The sequence below is a fragment of the Cucumis sativus genome, chromosome 3, assembly GCF_000004075.3.
Source record: "Cucumis sativus cultivar 9930 chromosome 3, Cucumber_9930_V3, whole genome shotgun sequence".
NCBI lineage: Eukaryota > Viridiplantae > Streptophyta > Magnoliopsida > Cucurbitales > Cucurbitaceae > Cucumis > Cucumis sativus.
In genome coordinates this window covers 32,673,885-32,689,300 of record NC_026657.2, presented here as the reverse complement: position 1 = coordinate 32,689,300, position 15,416 = coordinate 32,673,885, and the positions used below count along the sequence as shown (strand labels likewise).

At 32.2% G+C, this 15,416-nt stretch overlaps 2 protein-coding genes across 2 annotated transcripts; both read right to left on the bottom strand.

Annotated features, from left to right (window-relative positions):
• Window positions 1-431: 431 nt before the first annotated feature.
• Window positions 432-7,661, bottom strand: LOC101214620 (probable protein S-acyltransferase 4). The gene is made up of 6 exons (XM_004136572.3): window positions 7,033-7,661; window positions 6,015-6,203; window positions 4,693-5,001; window positions 3,688-3,909; window positions 2,487-3,024; window positions 432-853 (listed from the first exon to the last, which is right to left on the bottom strand). The coding sequence occupies exons 1-5, from the start codon at window positions 7,084-7,086 to the stop codon at window positions 2,494-2,496; spliced, it is 1,305 nt and encodes a 434-aa protein (XP_004136620.1). The 5' UTR covers window positions 7,087-7,661; the 3' UTR covers window positions 432-853; window positions 2,487-2,493.
• Window positions 7,662-9,445: 1,784 nt separating this feature from the next.
• On the bottom strand, window positions 9,446-13,097 carry LOC101214379 (probable aquaporin SIP2-1). Its single transcript, XM_004136571.3, has 3 exons — window positions 12,581-13,097; window positions 9,953-10,213; window positions 9,446-9,846 (listed from the first exon to the last, which is right to left on the bottom strand). The coding sequence occupies exons 1-3, from the start codon at window positions 12,869-12,871 to the stop codon at window positions 9,682-9,684; spliced, it is 717 nt and encodes a 238-aa protein (XP_004136619.1). The 5' UTR covers window positions 12,872-13,097; the 3' UTR covers window positions 9,446-9,681.
• Window positions 13,098-15,416: the final 2,319 nt, after the last annotated feature.

The window sequence follows — 15,416 nt, the reverse complement described above, 5'->3', positions numbered from 1 at the left end:
TTATAAATATAACAAAATATCATGATGTATTAGTGATAAATATTGATAAGCATGAACATTATTATACTATATTAATGAATATTTTCAATAATCTCATCATTTTTCGCCATTATTCTATAACTATTTTAAAAAGTTTTTTTTAGAAGTTGAGTAATGATTTTTAGAACTAAAAATTATTATCAGCAAATATTACAAATTGGTATTTCCAATTTTAAGTTATTTATTTATTATATATATATATATTTCTTGTTGGTATAGAAAAAAGAATTAATTTATTATTTCTAGTCCCATTTTTCCAAAATGAAAGGGGGGAAATCCTCCAAAAGTACTTTAGATGAATTTTCCTCTCCTAAAATACCATTTAGCAAAAAGATATAAAGAGATTTTCTTGACATGCTATGAGAGAAAGATTAGCAAAGAAGACCAACAAGTTAAACAATCAACCAATTTTCTTTCCTTACATCAAAGGTTTCTTATAGAACCAAACATATTTAGATAACAAGAAAAAGATGTAAAGAAAAGAAGAAGAAAAATGCAGAACAAATGAATCAATGTCTCAAGAAAACTAATTTTGGCATGTGAAATTTGAGCTTTATTCAAAGCACCTTAGATACATGAAAACGCAAAGCAACCAACACTTTAGGAACAGAAAATTCCTCATCCACCACATAATAATAAAGCTTTTGATCATGTGCTTCTTCATCATCAACAACATTTCAATAAACCTCTACACCTGTGGTTATCTAATGTACAACACAATCTTTCTTAAGTCATTTTTCACTGCTTCTGATGAAAACAGCAAGCATTTTGTAGATGCATTGCTGCTTCTCCCCTGCCTCCATAGAAATGTAATCTGTTGCACCACATAATTTTTTGACAAAAGTTTAATGAGTAGGACACAGAGACTCATAGATGAAATGAAAGGCCTTTAGAAAATGTTCAAACAATATTCTTGTGCAAATGTATAACTGGTTGAAGTTGATTCAAACTTGGGAAGATAACTGAACAAGAGACTAAATGAAAAATCAGTTACATATCAATGAGGAGAGACGAATGATGGAAGAATTAAAAGTATAAAGTAATGCTAGTATACAAACATATATAAAGAAAATGACAAGAGAAACAAGTAAAATCGATATCAAGAAAGTTATTAACGTTTATCATGGGAAGTGAGGTTAAAGAGGGAGAGTCAAGTCTAGAGTGTGTGAGCTTGGTTGTTAGGAGTTGTAAGACCTATTTGATTACATAAGGGAACGTTTGGGCAAGAAGTGAAGTTGTGAAATCTGAACAGTTGTTTCATTGTGAGCTCACGAGTAAACAAGTCATTTGATGTTTTTTAGTTGGCCCACGATAAATTTAAGAACTCCTGGGGCCAAACAAAGAACTTCTGCTTTGTGGGCCAAACGTGCCGAAAGTTATGATGTAAGCACGAGTAGGGTAATTACTGAAAACGAAGACGCAGCGTATGTGTTCAGTACAGGAGCTTTAGCTTCATATCTAATACCATAACGAATATGAAGAAAAGAAAATGACTAAGTAGGAGAAACAAAATCATCTCAGATCAAACATGGAGAAGCTTGAAACTGAACATAATTTGTACTTCTCTCTTTTCACTTTCTTCTCTACCTAAATTTTTACCTTCTCTAACTTATTTTCTTCAAAAAGAAACTTACCTCTCTAAATTTTTTATCACCGTTTAATTTCCTTTCCCTTCCTAAAAGTTGTTGTTCCTCTCCATCTCTAACTTGTTTCTTCCTAAAATGTTTATTATTTATCTGCAACTCTTTTTGTCTTAAATTTCCATCAATACCTCTCCAATTTTCTTATTTCCATATGTAATGTCCTCTTTGGTAACCCTGATTCTAAAACCACATATAAAAACAAACATTAACCACTCAGAAACACTTTTAACCATACAAAAACCACCTTTTAAAATGTTGAACCAAAAATTAAATTACTCTAGTATTAAACACTCTCTACAAAGGTAATTATAAATGAATCAATTTGGCTTAAACTACCTACTTTTTATAGGAAAAAAGAAATTGGCTTAAAACAGCTATTCTAGATTCACTCCCAAAAATATCCTTATAAGCAACCACTCCTCCTATTCTCATTAGTGATGTTTTGAGACATACTCGTAAGTTGTACGTTCAAGCTCCTAACTGAAAGTGAAACCTTACTAATTCAAATGAAAACTCTCATAACCTCCTGAAGTTGACCTCCAACCTTGCGGAGGATCAACGAGATAGGGAATAGGCTATGAACATAATGAAGACAGTGGAGCTCCCAACAATACATTTATCATGTATATGACTACATCTTGTATTTCTACAGTAGACCAAGAGAAACATCCAACCAACCTAAACACAACTCAACTAGTTAAGATACATGCGACCAAGAGATCAGAAGATCAAATCCTCCCACCCAAATGTTGTTGAGCTAAAAAAGGATTGTAAATAAATAAATAGACAGTGGGAGACGATTACCTTGCACCTAAAACTTTGAAGCTTTAACTTGAGATGAGTCGTGTGCATCCTTGGTCTCATCTGCGTTCACCCCATTAAGGGTGAAATTTTCTACAGCTACTGCATCACTATCTTCCATAGATAATACTAGCTGAGGGTCAAGTATTCGATCACTGGCACGTTTTGCAAATTCCTCTACTTCTTGGTCCAGAGGAAATAGTGGATCAACATGAGGTCTTTCTCCTTCTACAGTCTTCAAATCATCACTCAGATCATCATCAAATTCCAACCTCCTCAATATCTCGGGGATTGGGAAGGCCTCATCTTCCATAAATCTAGTTCCCCTTTCAAAATCAATTTTCTCCTTTGAGCTAAGAACGCCTTCTTCAAGATTAGGAGTAACAGCCACCATCATGTGATCGTCCTCGACAACAGCTCGAAACTTATTTGATGAAGGTAGTATCTTGGAGAAAAATACTTCTCTAAGATTCTTTACCATTCCTCTGTTATATGGATTCTCCTTCTTGTCATAACGATACCGGAAATTCTCATAGGTAGTCTGCATTAGAAGAGACATAAAGGTTAAAACTAATTAGTGATAATAGAAGCTGAACACGACTTTATTAGATCATGCAGACAAGTAGAATATCCGTGAGTGTGCTGACTATCTTGTGCAGTCCTTTAATATTTCATATGATCAATAAACAAGTTTACTAATTATCAAAAAGACGTATGTAACCATTTTGGCTTTAAGAGGGGAGCTGATCTTTCTTTTTTAATCTTCTTTCTTCCTACAAATTTGACATTTTCCTATAATGTGATTTAGAAAACAAAATGAAATAAAATTGTTCGCAAGTTTTTTTAATAGAAAACAGTTTCATAATAGTATGAAATGTTATCAAAGGGAGAAATAGCTGTTCTTTCCCTCTTTCTTTTGCAATATTTCATAACATCAATGAAATATTATTTTTCCTGTATAGAAGAAATAAATAAATAAACAAAGAGTTTTTCTTACAAGATAATCTTGAAATCTTTCAATAAAATTTTTCCTTGTTGAAAAGACTTTTTCAACCATTTTGGCCTTAAGAGGACAGCTAATTACAAGTCAGAAACTTACAAAATATAAATTCAGTCACACACAGATACAATTCAAGGAAGTTAGATCATAATATACATAAATTGTTAATCTAAATGGCAGAGTATAAGAACTTAAGAAGCTTACCTGGTTTGTACATACAAGATAAGAATGGAATATGGAGAGGCCACCAACAAACCAAAAGGCGATGAAGCAATACACTACTAGAATATCTGAAAGAATATCTTTGGATACAGCCTTAAAAAAAGGTTCTTGTTGATGAATAAGAATAGACAACGAAAACGACAGCACATATACACACAGGATAGTTGAGGTTGTAATGAACATGAAGAAGAACCGATAATTACGCTGCAACAGTACAACAGTGGAAAATCTAAGTTAGAATCCAACAAAAATTAGCAATTAAAGTGAAATAAATGCTGTAAGTACTTTGTGAGGTTTTTGCAAAGATTAGAATACGTATTCTGATATCTTCTTCAATATATTTCATAAGATCTTATCAACGAACCTTACATTTTGTACCCATTCTCAATGGCATGATTTGACCTACTAGTTTCAACAATTCTATGGAAATTTTGATGAACATGCTGAATATGAGCCAGCATTGTCTTGTGACAAACAAAATCTGAATTAATAAGTAACTTAGAGCATGTTTGATAACCACTCTGCTTCTTGTTCCATTTAAAAAAAAATCTCAATAACTGTTTTCCAAGTTGCAGTAACCAATACTTGAAAATAAAAAATTCAAAGCACATAGAAGGGTGGATATAAAGTAAAAGGACAGCGAGTAAATAAGCCTAATACCTTAAAATAGAAAAATAAGAATGCAGGAACTTAACTAAATACACCAATTCACTGATAAAAACTAACTTTACAATTAAAAATTGTGAAAGCATAAATTTTTAAGAATAAAAAACAAAATAAACTAGTAAATGGAGAAAATGAAGTTGTTAAGATTGGAAAATTGTTTTGCCATGGAGCCCAAGGCGTAAGGAGTTAGTAAGACATGAAATTGATGGTTTTTTTAGTAAAAGAAAAAAAACTCTTTGTCATCACTTTTAAAACCTCAGAATTATGGGAACAAAGTTTGAGCTAAAGCTGGATCACTTTGTTCTAAGCATCCGAACTTACGATTCCAATGCACTGCCCAACCCATGGACAGTGATGATCAAATCTCTGAACACAATTGTTGCATATGGAACAATGAGATGCACGAGGAGGCCGATAAAACAGACAAGTGTCGCAGTACTTGACTTTTACTGTGTGACCATTTACTATCACATCTTTAGTCCGAGGGATTTTCAGATGTGGGGTTCTTCCATTGATCCATTCCATGGATGGTGTAGCCACGTCGTCTGATTCATCTGACTCAAGAGGCTTTGAATTTCGTGGCAGTATTCCAGGATCTCTACTGGAAGTCAATAAGAGAAACATCAAATCCTGCACATAGTTTACTTGGCATGTGATTTTCTGATTCAAACAAGAATGCTGTTTGATATATGAATAATGAAAATGCACTGATTTGGCATTCAAGCTTTCATCTAAATGGCTAATAGTAGAGAGGTAATGTAGATTGACCTGTAAGAGAAAGGCGAAACACTTTTTCTACAAGCATTTTCAGAAATTTTGAGAGAAATGTTAATTGAGTGCTTCACTGACAATAATTTTTAAAAGCACTTTTGTCTTTGTAACCAAACACTAAAAAGATTTTGAAGCATGAATTTAATTAGTTAAAAAGTACATTTCAGTCGTGACCAGCCAAGTTCCATTTTAAATTTCCCTGTCACCTTACGGAAGATCATGCCACAACTTGAATCTAGTACCAAAATGATATTCTCAAACTTTTCATTTCTTGATGCAACATATACAGCATATGAGATACCATGATCTACAAAATAATGTAAACTCCAAAAGAATCCTCTGGACAATTGGAGAAGTCATGTGTGTGAGCAAAGCATGCCTGTTGCCAGCTACAGATGCTTTTTTCCCCTTTATTTATAGGGTTGCCAGCTACAGATGAAAAAGCTCTTTTTTTATGGCCACTAACTTTCACCCTGTTTCTTGGTTACACCACTATGAAATCTTCAATCAATTAAATCAAGAGTTATTGATACGCACTGCTCGGTTTTAGTTCTTATTTTGTTGTCAATAATCATAGAAGAACAATGACAACTCTGATGCAAATTATAGATAATCCGGGAAGAAAGTATTCTACACAGTTTCATCTCTACAGTTCCCTTTCTTTCATTCTTCAGGATTTTTCACACCAATTAAATAGATAGCCTTATTAAGAAGATAGAACACATAAAATAAGAATTTATCAAGAGCACAAGGAATGGCAGGAGCTGTAAGTACATGATTGTGGGTAGAAAATAAATAACAGGGCAAGGTTCATGTGGCCCGTATAAAAAAATATTGAGGGAAATTTTAAGTCCAATTAAATCAAAACTTACCAGAATAGTGAGACTGAGACCACCAAATAATACAGGAAACCAGCGATCGTTCCCAGGAGGTTTCTCGTCATGAATCTTCAAAATTATCTTTATGCAGAAAGCAACAGCAGGAACAGCAATAAGACATATGGAGAGAAACAGAGATGATACGTCGGGCCCAAATATCAATCTCCCACCACAGAAAAATCTCTGAAAAGACAAAATCAAAAATGAAGTATCATATCAATTTGATTAAGTCTGCAATATGCACAGAAATATTTCTGGATTTGTGGGTGTCATCCTTGCATATGCATAGCATCGAACCAAATATCAGACAGGTATTATTCTCCAACTCATATATGATGTACGTTTATTAATATTGTCATCACTAGAAATTTAACATGGGATATTATAACCCTCAAGACTTCAGTCGCAACTCACAAAATACTTGGAAAAGGTGAAGTACTTCAGTATTGAAGTGATGAGAAGCAATAACTAGAAGTGTAACGCAAGTGGCCCGGTCCTAACCAGAAGAGTGAAATTTTTTTGTCAAATAGTATTGACCATTGAGTATGAGATTGATTTTCTTTAATATACAGAAGACAGGAATCATACTCATATATTTTTCGATATCCAAACACTCAGCTATGGTTTCTAAAGTTATACGCAGCTGATTTACACTATTTGACCAACGACACGTAAACCAAATTCTTTTAACCCCAAAGAGAGAGAAAAAAAAACATGGTATCTGATCGTGAAATACAGAAGAATTCGACTACTTAATTCTGTTTACATGACATCATAGAAGGCAGAAACACTCTCACATACAACTTAGACATTCCATCAACATTCTCAGCTCATAAACAGAGTCGTCGAGTTGAAGTAGGACAACACAAATCAATTGTCAAGAAAGAAACAACGTCGCCGATACATCAAAGACTATCACAAATTGCACATGTTGAATCAAACAAACAAACAAACAAAGCAATGAATTAAAAACAAACCCATCAACAAAACACAAAAAAGGCTAAGAACTCACATTACTTCCCCTCCAAACTTGGTAAAGTCTTTTGGGTTTCTTCGGCGTGGCCATACCGAGTCCGGTGAACGATCCACCCAACTCGGAGAATCCTATACCCAAAACCAAGGAGAAACGGAACAACCCGCACTTATTCCTTCACCAGAAAAGCCATGAAAGAAAAACAAACAACCCCACCTCCAAAAAATCAAAACCCAATTCAAAGAATGATCCAAGAAACCAGAAACATCCCCTTTTGGGGTCGAATTATTTTATCTTGCTTCAACGAAACAACGTGCATACACGTGAGAGAAGGGAAGAACAAAGGTTGAATCTAAGAAACAGAAATAGGAGGGAAGGGTAAGGAGGTTCTTGAAGGAAAAACCAGCTGAGCTTCTCTAATGGTGAAAGGAAATGATTTTTCCAGAATTTGAAAGAACGCGGAGTAACCCAAGACAGAGGTTCCTCTTCTGGATCAAATGGGGTTGCTGGCAATGATGTGTTAGGCGGAAGTTTCAATTTCTCGCGGCATTTGCGCACGACGCACCCAACATTTCTCTCTTTGTCGTTTGGATTGGAAATGGAAAGCTGAATAGAAAAATTGATAATAAATAATATAAATAATGGAAGAGGAATTTTTGGTAGAGGTTTGAACTTTGTTAAGCTCCATCATTCTAATCATGAAACGTGCTGTCACATAGTCTCACGCCCCCCCTCCTTTCTTTATTATCATCTCCCATTCCACGGGAGTTTACTTCACACTCGTCGCTTCACTGCCAAGTCACCTTTTAAATATTTTTCTACTTCAATTACACTAAACGGATAAATTAAATTTTAACATACCAGATCGTTACTATAACTCCCTCAATTATTCAAATAAATTTTAAATTTAGTGCACGCTCCTGCTTTGTTCTTCTTTTTTATTATCAAATAAGTTCTATTATTATTTTATAACACTTTTACCCTAATTTTTCAAAAATATTCCCTTCTGTTTTTTTCTTCTTTTTCAATTATTGTTATTATTATAAATTTAATTATGGATGTAAATGCTTTTTTTTATGACTACAAAAATAATCAAACTTAAATAGACAGTTAGTGTTGTTTTACAATTTCTATCTTTTCCATCTTTTGAGTTTCTTTATTTTGAAAATTTGTCAAAAATAGTAAATTTGACCTCATCCTATTCCAACACCCATCTTTACTAATTAACATTAAAAATTTATAAATATCAAATTAAAAAATGATGAATATATATACTCATAAATTTACTAATCATACCGCCACAAACGGATTTTCATGTTTTTAAAAATATTGACGAACTATTTAAACTTCATAGAACAAAACCACTAGAAGATAAATTCAAAGTGTAAATATTTTATCAAATATATATTTTGTTATAATATTCTTATAATTTATAATTAATTTTTCTTGAGAAAGTGAAAACATATAAAACTAATAAATGTCTTTTTTAAATATAGAAAACAAAACAAATAATTAAAGCCAAGATACAACACAACAAAACAAAATTTAAATAATAATACACCAAATTCTCTCTCTCTCTTTATTTTTCCTTTTAATTCCTTAAAGTTGTCACCAAGTTGTCATCTCCACCATTAAAGTATGCTATCTATAATATATATTTGTTTATAAGATTGGTCATTGGAGTAGCATTTTCTTTTTCTTTTTCTATTTCTTTTCAATGTGTGTTTTTTCTAAAATATCAAAATAAATACTTCAACTCTTAATTTTAATTTATGCCAATGATGAGGGATACAATGTTTGATACTTGTATTTTTCAGAAAAATGGTGTCCTCAACTAAAGTTTGTTTTGTGGTTAATAATTCAATTATCCAACTTTTAATTTATTTTAGGTTAAAATACCATTTTGGTCTATTTACTTCTATATTTATTCGATTTTAGTCATTATACTTGCAAATGTTCTATTTTAGTCCATCTACTTTTAGTATATCTTGTGGAACTTATTACTTTTTTAATTAATAAACAATCATAATAATTTTCATGCAAATAAACACTAACACACGTATTAATAAAGCTTAGTTGTAGTTAAACTATCTCCAAACATAAGTGTGTTTTTAAAATTTGAAAAGTCATTATGTATCAAGTGTAGTTAAAATAAAGTTTAGTATAACATAGGTGGACGATTTAGGAGATATAAAGGAAATATATCAAATTATTTAACTTTTGAAAAAGTGAATGTGAATATATATACTATTAAGTATTTGGTTAAGTATTCTAATTAGTTGAAAAAGTAAATAGTAATAATGATAATAAATTTGTGAATATGCCATAATGAGCATGATTCGAAGGATATAATACGTAGTATTGACTTTAAAGCTTGAGGTTCGATTTTCATACCTTATATACTATCAAAAAATATACATAAGTTGTGCATAAGAATGTATAGATACACGTGTTTGTAGCCAAAAGTTTAGCGCTTTTAGATTAACTATTACAAAAGTACATTTTTTCTCGTTAGATAATTATAAGGTGGAAAAGTCGAACAGTTGATATTTTGAATGGTGATTGATGTTTTACCCACCCAAGAAAATCGAATAAAAAGCATGCACAAATCAGTAAACAATTATATACATTTTGAACAATGCTATCAAAGAAATCCATCAGCAGAACAACAAAATTCAGCAAGTTTACTCATTCTGATTTTTTCTTCATATTTACTTTCTCTTGTTTCGGTTGTCGAAATATTAACTTAAACGTCAATACCGCTGCTATAGTTCCTTGAATTGGAGCGATCCAGTATACAAGAATATGTTCTGTTGTTATATGTTCCCCACGAGCATACGCCCATCCCATTACCTACGAAAAAGTCGAAAAAGATCAATCAGTTGAGTCTCCATTCAACGTCAAAATCGACACAAATAAAATGATGATATTTGGATGAAATGTCATTGTTGACACTTACAGATGCAGGGTTCATACAGCCACCAGTTAAGTCGGAACCGAGAATATGAAGAGTTAACTTGGATAAGCTTGAGATCCAAGTCTTCATGAAGAAATTTCCAACTATTTTCCTTGAAAGTCCAAGTGAGATAGATACAATGGCAAATGTTAACAATCCTTCCGTCAAAGCACCATGATGGATGCCAACGGCCAAACGAGGCCCTCGTCCTGCTTCGGGAAACGTATGGATAATCAGCCTAACAGCAGTAATAGCTCCTATTACCTGAAGAGCAAAGCCAGAAGTATCATCTGTTATTGTTGTTGAGATATAGTAATGAATCACTAATATGTTTTCGGAAGGCCAGATCTTTTCATTTCAAGTTCTTTTAACAAAAACACTTACCTCTTTCTTTTTGTCCTAGTGATAAAATGAAACATACTCTCAATAACTAACTAAGAGATCTCCATAACTAACTAAGAGATCATGAGTTCATCTATGGTGATCACCTACTTACGAATTAATTTCCTACGGATTTTCTTGACACCTCAATATCGTAGGGTCAGGCAGGTTGTCCGGTAAGATTAGTCGAGGTGAGCTAATCCGGACACTCATGGATATCAAAATAAAAAAACTTAATTTTCACGAGGAAAAACAAAAGAATGCAAACACAATCAAAGCTCACAAAAAAGAAAGAAAATGGAGTCAAACTAAAAAAAAGGTTCTGCCAGGAGAAATGAGACCAAGCGAATACTCGCACAAGAGTCTATTAACAGAGGTCATTCCATTTTCCTTTCATGTTGTCTCACAATCACATGTATAGCTTTTGTGATAAATTACATGTTAAACTCTAAAATCAAAATCTAAACATATCAATCTTGAAGAATTCAGAACTGGGTCTTTCTATCTCAACAAAAAAAACCAAAAATAAAAAACAATAGAATTGTATTAAATATTCAACATCAGCATAAAAATAATATAACAGATATTGTGACTTCAATATCTAACATGTCCAATTATTTTTCTATTACTGTTGTTAATAACATATTGACTTTAGAGATCATTAAGAACAACATTTTTGAAGTCTTAGGCTTAAACTGTAAAATTTTGAGATCTACAACTAAATCGAGTCTCATTCCCAATCCAAACCCTTAAAATCAAAAGTCAAATTTACCCCAATATTTTTTTAAAGGTAATGGATAAGGTATAGAAAGTGGAGGGGTTACATATTAGCTCCAACAGAATAAGATTGTTATTATTACTATTATAGTTTTTTTTTTTATAAGAAACAAACTTCATGGAAACATCAGACTTTGCACCACACTCCTTGGGAAACATTCTGAGATATTTTTCCTTCTCAGTTTTTTATATCTTCTAGTCTATTTTGTGTACATGTACAACTATTTTCACGAGACAAACCTTTGACGTTTGATTGTGAAGGTAGCCCACAAGATTTAAAATTTTAGGTAAATGGTAAGATTCTAAAGTGAGAAAAATAAAGAAAATGTGGAGGAGGTTGAACCAGATAGGAAATAGAAGAAAAAACAATAGGAAACTCCAAAGAATGGAGATTTAAAGCCTAACATCCCCGGCCTCAATGCAAAACTGGAAGTCAACCAACAATTAAGGCCAAAAAGAAGCAGTAGCATAAGCTTCTCAATAGAACAAAGGACAACCAAAATCAAAGATGTATCCGTATGAGTGGTCTCGCAGAGAAAGGGCAGAAGCCATTCATGAAAATTTCAAAGCAGATAGATGATGAAGACGAAAATATCGAAGAGAGAACAATCCTCCCACAAAAGTAAGCGACCAAACCATCCCCAATAGAGATTGAAGAACTTCAAAAACTTGGTGCCTCCAGAGATAACCACCACAGCCATTTTGCAAGCATCACCTCATTCCAAAATTTCAAGTTCCACAAAGTGACTTCCCTCCTTTTTCCCAATAAGTTGACCGCGTTACACCATCGGGATGCTTCGAATAAACTAGAGTACATATAGGATACACCGGTGATAAAACCATTTCTCAAGATATCTTCCAAACTGTTGGGGTCGTTGCTCCGTATGACCGTATGTGAAACCAGTTGGTTCCGTAGTTTTAGAATTCTACTGATCCCAATTACTCCATTTGCATCGTTGCAGATGGGAATATAGAAAGTAACACACCGAAATCAATTCTATTCAACACAATTTCCCGCCAAACCAAATTAGACCCCAATATTAAAGGTTTGAAATAAGATGGAATTTACCACTATCAATCCACTTAGCTTTTGGAAGCCCCATGTTTGTAACCTAATGACATTCTCTCTTCAATTAATTTCAATAACCACCACCTTGTCCACCTTGTCAGACCTTGTGCAAATTTCTAACTACGAGTGAGAAAGAGCGTTGACGTGCAAATATAAGAACAAATTCAAAAGCTTCCCCTCTAACTTTCCACCCTTAAGCTAACATTAATATATTTAATTCCATATCATCATCCAGTCCAAATGTAGAAAGGGTCAAGTCAAGCACTATTGAGACTAATCGAGTTTCACGCAAGCTAGAGTCAAACACTCACAGATATCAAAAAGAAAACAAAATCAAGACGATGAAAACAACCATAATACTCAAACTAAGTTTTACAAACACAAAATTAATAAAGGAAAAGAACCTGAGCAGGGATTCTGGCACCAACAGTGAACAGAAATTTACTGAAATCCCCAGAAAAAGCAGCAGATAAGATGGTAAGAGGATTATAAGCAGACCCGTTTGAAATTTTCACCAGGAACGCAAAGAAGAACATGTTGAGAATCGAAAAGGAAGCCTTGACAACCTCGCTAACCAGATCATTTCCGAACCCCAATATCCCAAAAACAAAGATCTTAACCAAAACCCCCGACCATAACCACATAAAAGAGAGGGCAAAATCCAACACAAGCAATCGAACCGCCCCAGAAGACATCGTCGAAAAGGAAATCTTCTGGGGTTCTTCCCTACGACCCGTTTCTTCACTCGGATCGATCAATTTGAGGGGGTCAAGAGTGAGGAGAAGGGGATATGAAGGAAAATTGGTGGCTTTGATTTTGATTGGACCAAGATTGCCTTAGTAATGTATGAACGACAATAATCCTGTTGACGATGTTGTCGGATTCCAATGTGGTGGCGGTGAATCAACTTTGATTGGACGTTGACAGAATATTGAATATTTTACATTTTTAGTAGAGAAAAAGGAGGCCTCTTTCTAGAATATCTTAATCCATAAAAGTAGACCATATGAGTAATTAAGACGAATTCTTCTCAATAATATCAATACAACTAACTATTTACAAAATATACAAATTTTAGTAAATAGTTTTAATCTGTTGTTTTATTTTAAAATGTTTCCATACTTAAATATATAACATAAAAACTAATTTCTATTCATTATATAACTTTTTATTTCAAATTCTTCTTTTTCTTTAATCTTATATTTATAAATATTTTTTATATCATTGTTATATTTACATTCATTTTTACTACCTTCTTAACTTATTATTTATTTCATTGATTCACTTGCTAACTTTTCATGTTTAGGTAAACAATTCAACTTTAATAGTAAATATTATTGAAATTTATATATTTAATAGTTAATTTTGTTTTTTTTTCTACTATCGAGGAACGTCGTCTTTCACGGATGATTTTCTTCTACACCAAAGAGATAGCAATTTTTTTTAATGTTTTTTCATTTATTGTATGATGCTTTTAAAAATCAAGTGAGATATGGTGTATGATACTCTATTAGTACTATAAAATTTCTCGCATTCTGTACTTTTTCACAAATATAAAGTTATTCCTCTCGTTCATATTATAAAAGAAAATCCATTTTAAATGACAACTCGTACAAATATTTATAAATATACATAATCTATATGTGATACACGTGAATATTAGTCTATTTCGATCAATCACAAATAAACTATTATATTTTGTTTTATTTTATTGTACAACATATATATATTTGAAAATAACTCATCTTAAGTATTTATATTTGTAGACTCCACGTTAATGTACGGGATCTCTCTATTTTAAACGTACATTAGCATACACAAAAGAAATAGAATATGAAAATTTAAATTCTATAGTACTGAGATTAAAATTGAAATAACTTTCAATTTACAAACATAACGTTAGAATATTAATCTAATATTAAATTTATCTTCATAAGAAAGTTATTATTGTTAAAACAATGAAAAAATAATATAGAGCTAAACGTTACAAAAGATAATCGACAAATTTGTACGTCACACTACTCGTTGGATCACCTAGCATGAGAAGTCAAGGGTATTAATATATTTATACGTGGGTTTAATGTGTGTTCATTGTGGAAAGTAGTGTGTGGGGATTGATTGTCTTTTACATCTCAAACTACTCCAACGGCTAATTGACTAATTCTATTTTTTTGTTTGTATAGGAACATTAAATCGTTTACTATATCTATCTTAAGTCAAATTTACAAGTGAGATTATCTGTGTGTTTGTTGTGCTAAATAGAATCCAAATTAGTTAATGAAACTATTGACTAAGTCTTGCATACCAATATCGAACAACTTAAAATCGATAGCAAATCCTTTAGATTAGACGTTGAGTTTGTACTAAATAGATCCTTCAACTTTAGAAATATGTTTAATACATTTTTAAACCTACACGTTTGTATTTAACAACTCTCATTAACTTCAAAAAGCATCCAACATGTTTAAATTTTCAATCGGGAGCATCTAACAAGTTCCTGAACATTATTGGACATGAAAATTGAAAGTTTATTTTATTTGATATTTACTTAAATTTCGTAAGTAACAGTAAGCATAACTCAATGATAATTAATTAGTATGCTCTTTTATCTTAGAGGAAAAAGGTTCGATTCTCAATTATCGCTATTGTTGTATTAAAAAATTGAGATAATGCTTTGTATTATCAAACTTGAAGTTAGAGGTTGATTCTCTCACCCCACACATTAATTCAATGCCTTCGCAAAAAGCAAAAGAAATAAGTAAAGTTACCTTTAGTACTTACTCATATACATAACCATCTATAGCACGTGACACATCATTTTTGTACAATACCATATATATGTGGGATTGAGGTTGAACATCGTATCTTGAAGTTTATAATACAACAAGTATTTATTAGTTGTCGAGCTAATGCTCATATTAACGTTCTAAAATCGCGTTTAGATTAACAGTGTGTTATCGTGTAGAGATGTTTTGATATGAATATTGTTTTAGCAAGAAAATCTGATGAATATGCATGGGTATCTATGTATATATATATTAGAATAAGATGCTTAACCGCTACATACATTTATATATATATATATATTTTGGTACAACCACTACTCATATTGAAACAGCACTTGGATGAGACTTTAATTATATTAGTACAGCCACTACCCACATTGAAATAGTACTTGTATGATACTTTAATTATAAAGAACATAACTCAACAAATTGAAAGAATCCCATAAGATCATAA

What these genes read in the sequence shown, in the direction of transcription:
- LOC101214379 (XM_004136571.3), bottom strand. Translation starts at nt 12,871, where the DNA reads ATGTCTTCTGGGGCGGTTCGATTGCTTGTGTTGGATTTTGCCCTCTCT. An exon ending in GTGCCAGAATCCCTGCTCAG is followed by an intron (nt 10,214 to 12,580) that starts GTTCTTTTCCTT and finishes TTTGCTCTTCAG; the next exon opens with GTAATAGGAGCTATTACTGC. An exon ending in GCTGTATGAACCCTGCATCT is followed by an intron (nt 9,847 to 9,952) that starts GTAAGTGTCAAC and finishes ACTTTTTCGTAG; the next exon opens with GTAATGGGATGGGCGTATGC.
- LOC101214620 (XM_004136572.3), bottom strand. Translation starts at nt 7,086, where the DNA reads ATGGCCACGCCGAAGAAACCCAAAAGACTTTACCAAGTTTGGAGGGGA. An exon ending in GTCTCAGTCTCACTATTCTG is followed by an intron (nt 5,002 to 6,014) that starts GTAAGTTTTGAT and finishes AACTATGTGCAG; the next exon opens with GATTTGATGTTTCTCTTATT. An exon ending in TTGGGCAGTGCATTGGAATC is followed by an intron (nt 3,910 to 4,692) that starts GTAAGTTCGGAT and finishes GTACTGTTGCAG; the next exon opens with CGTAATTATCGGTTCTTCTT.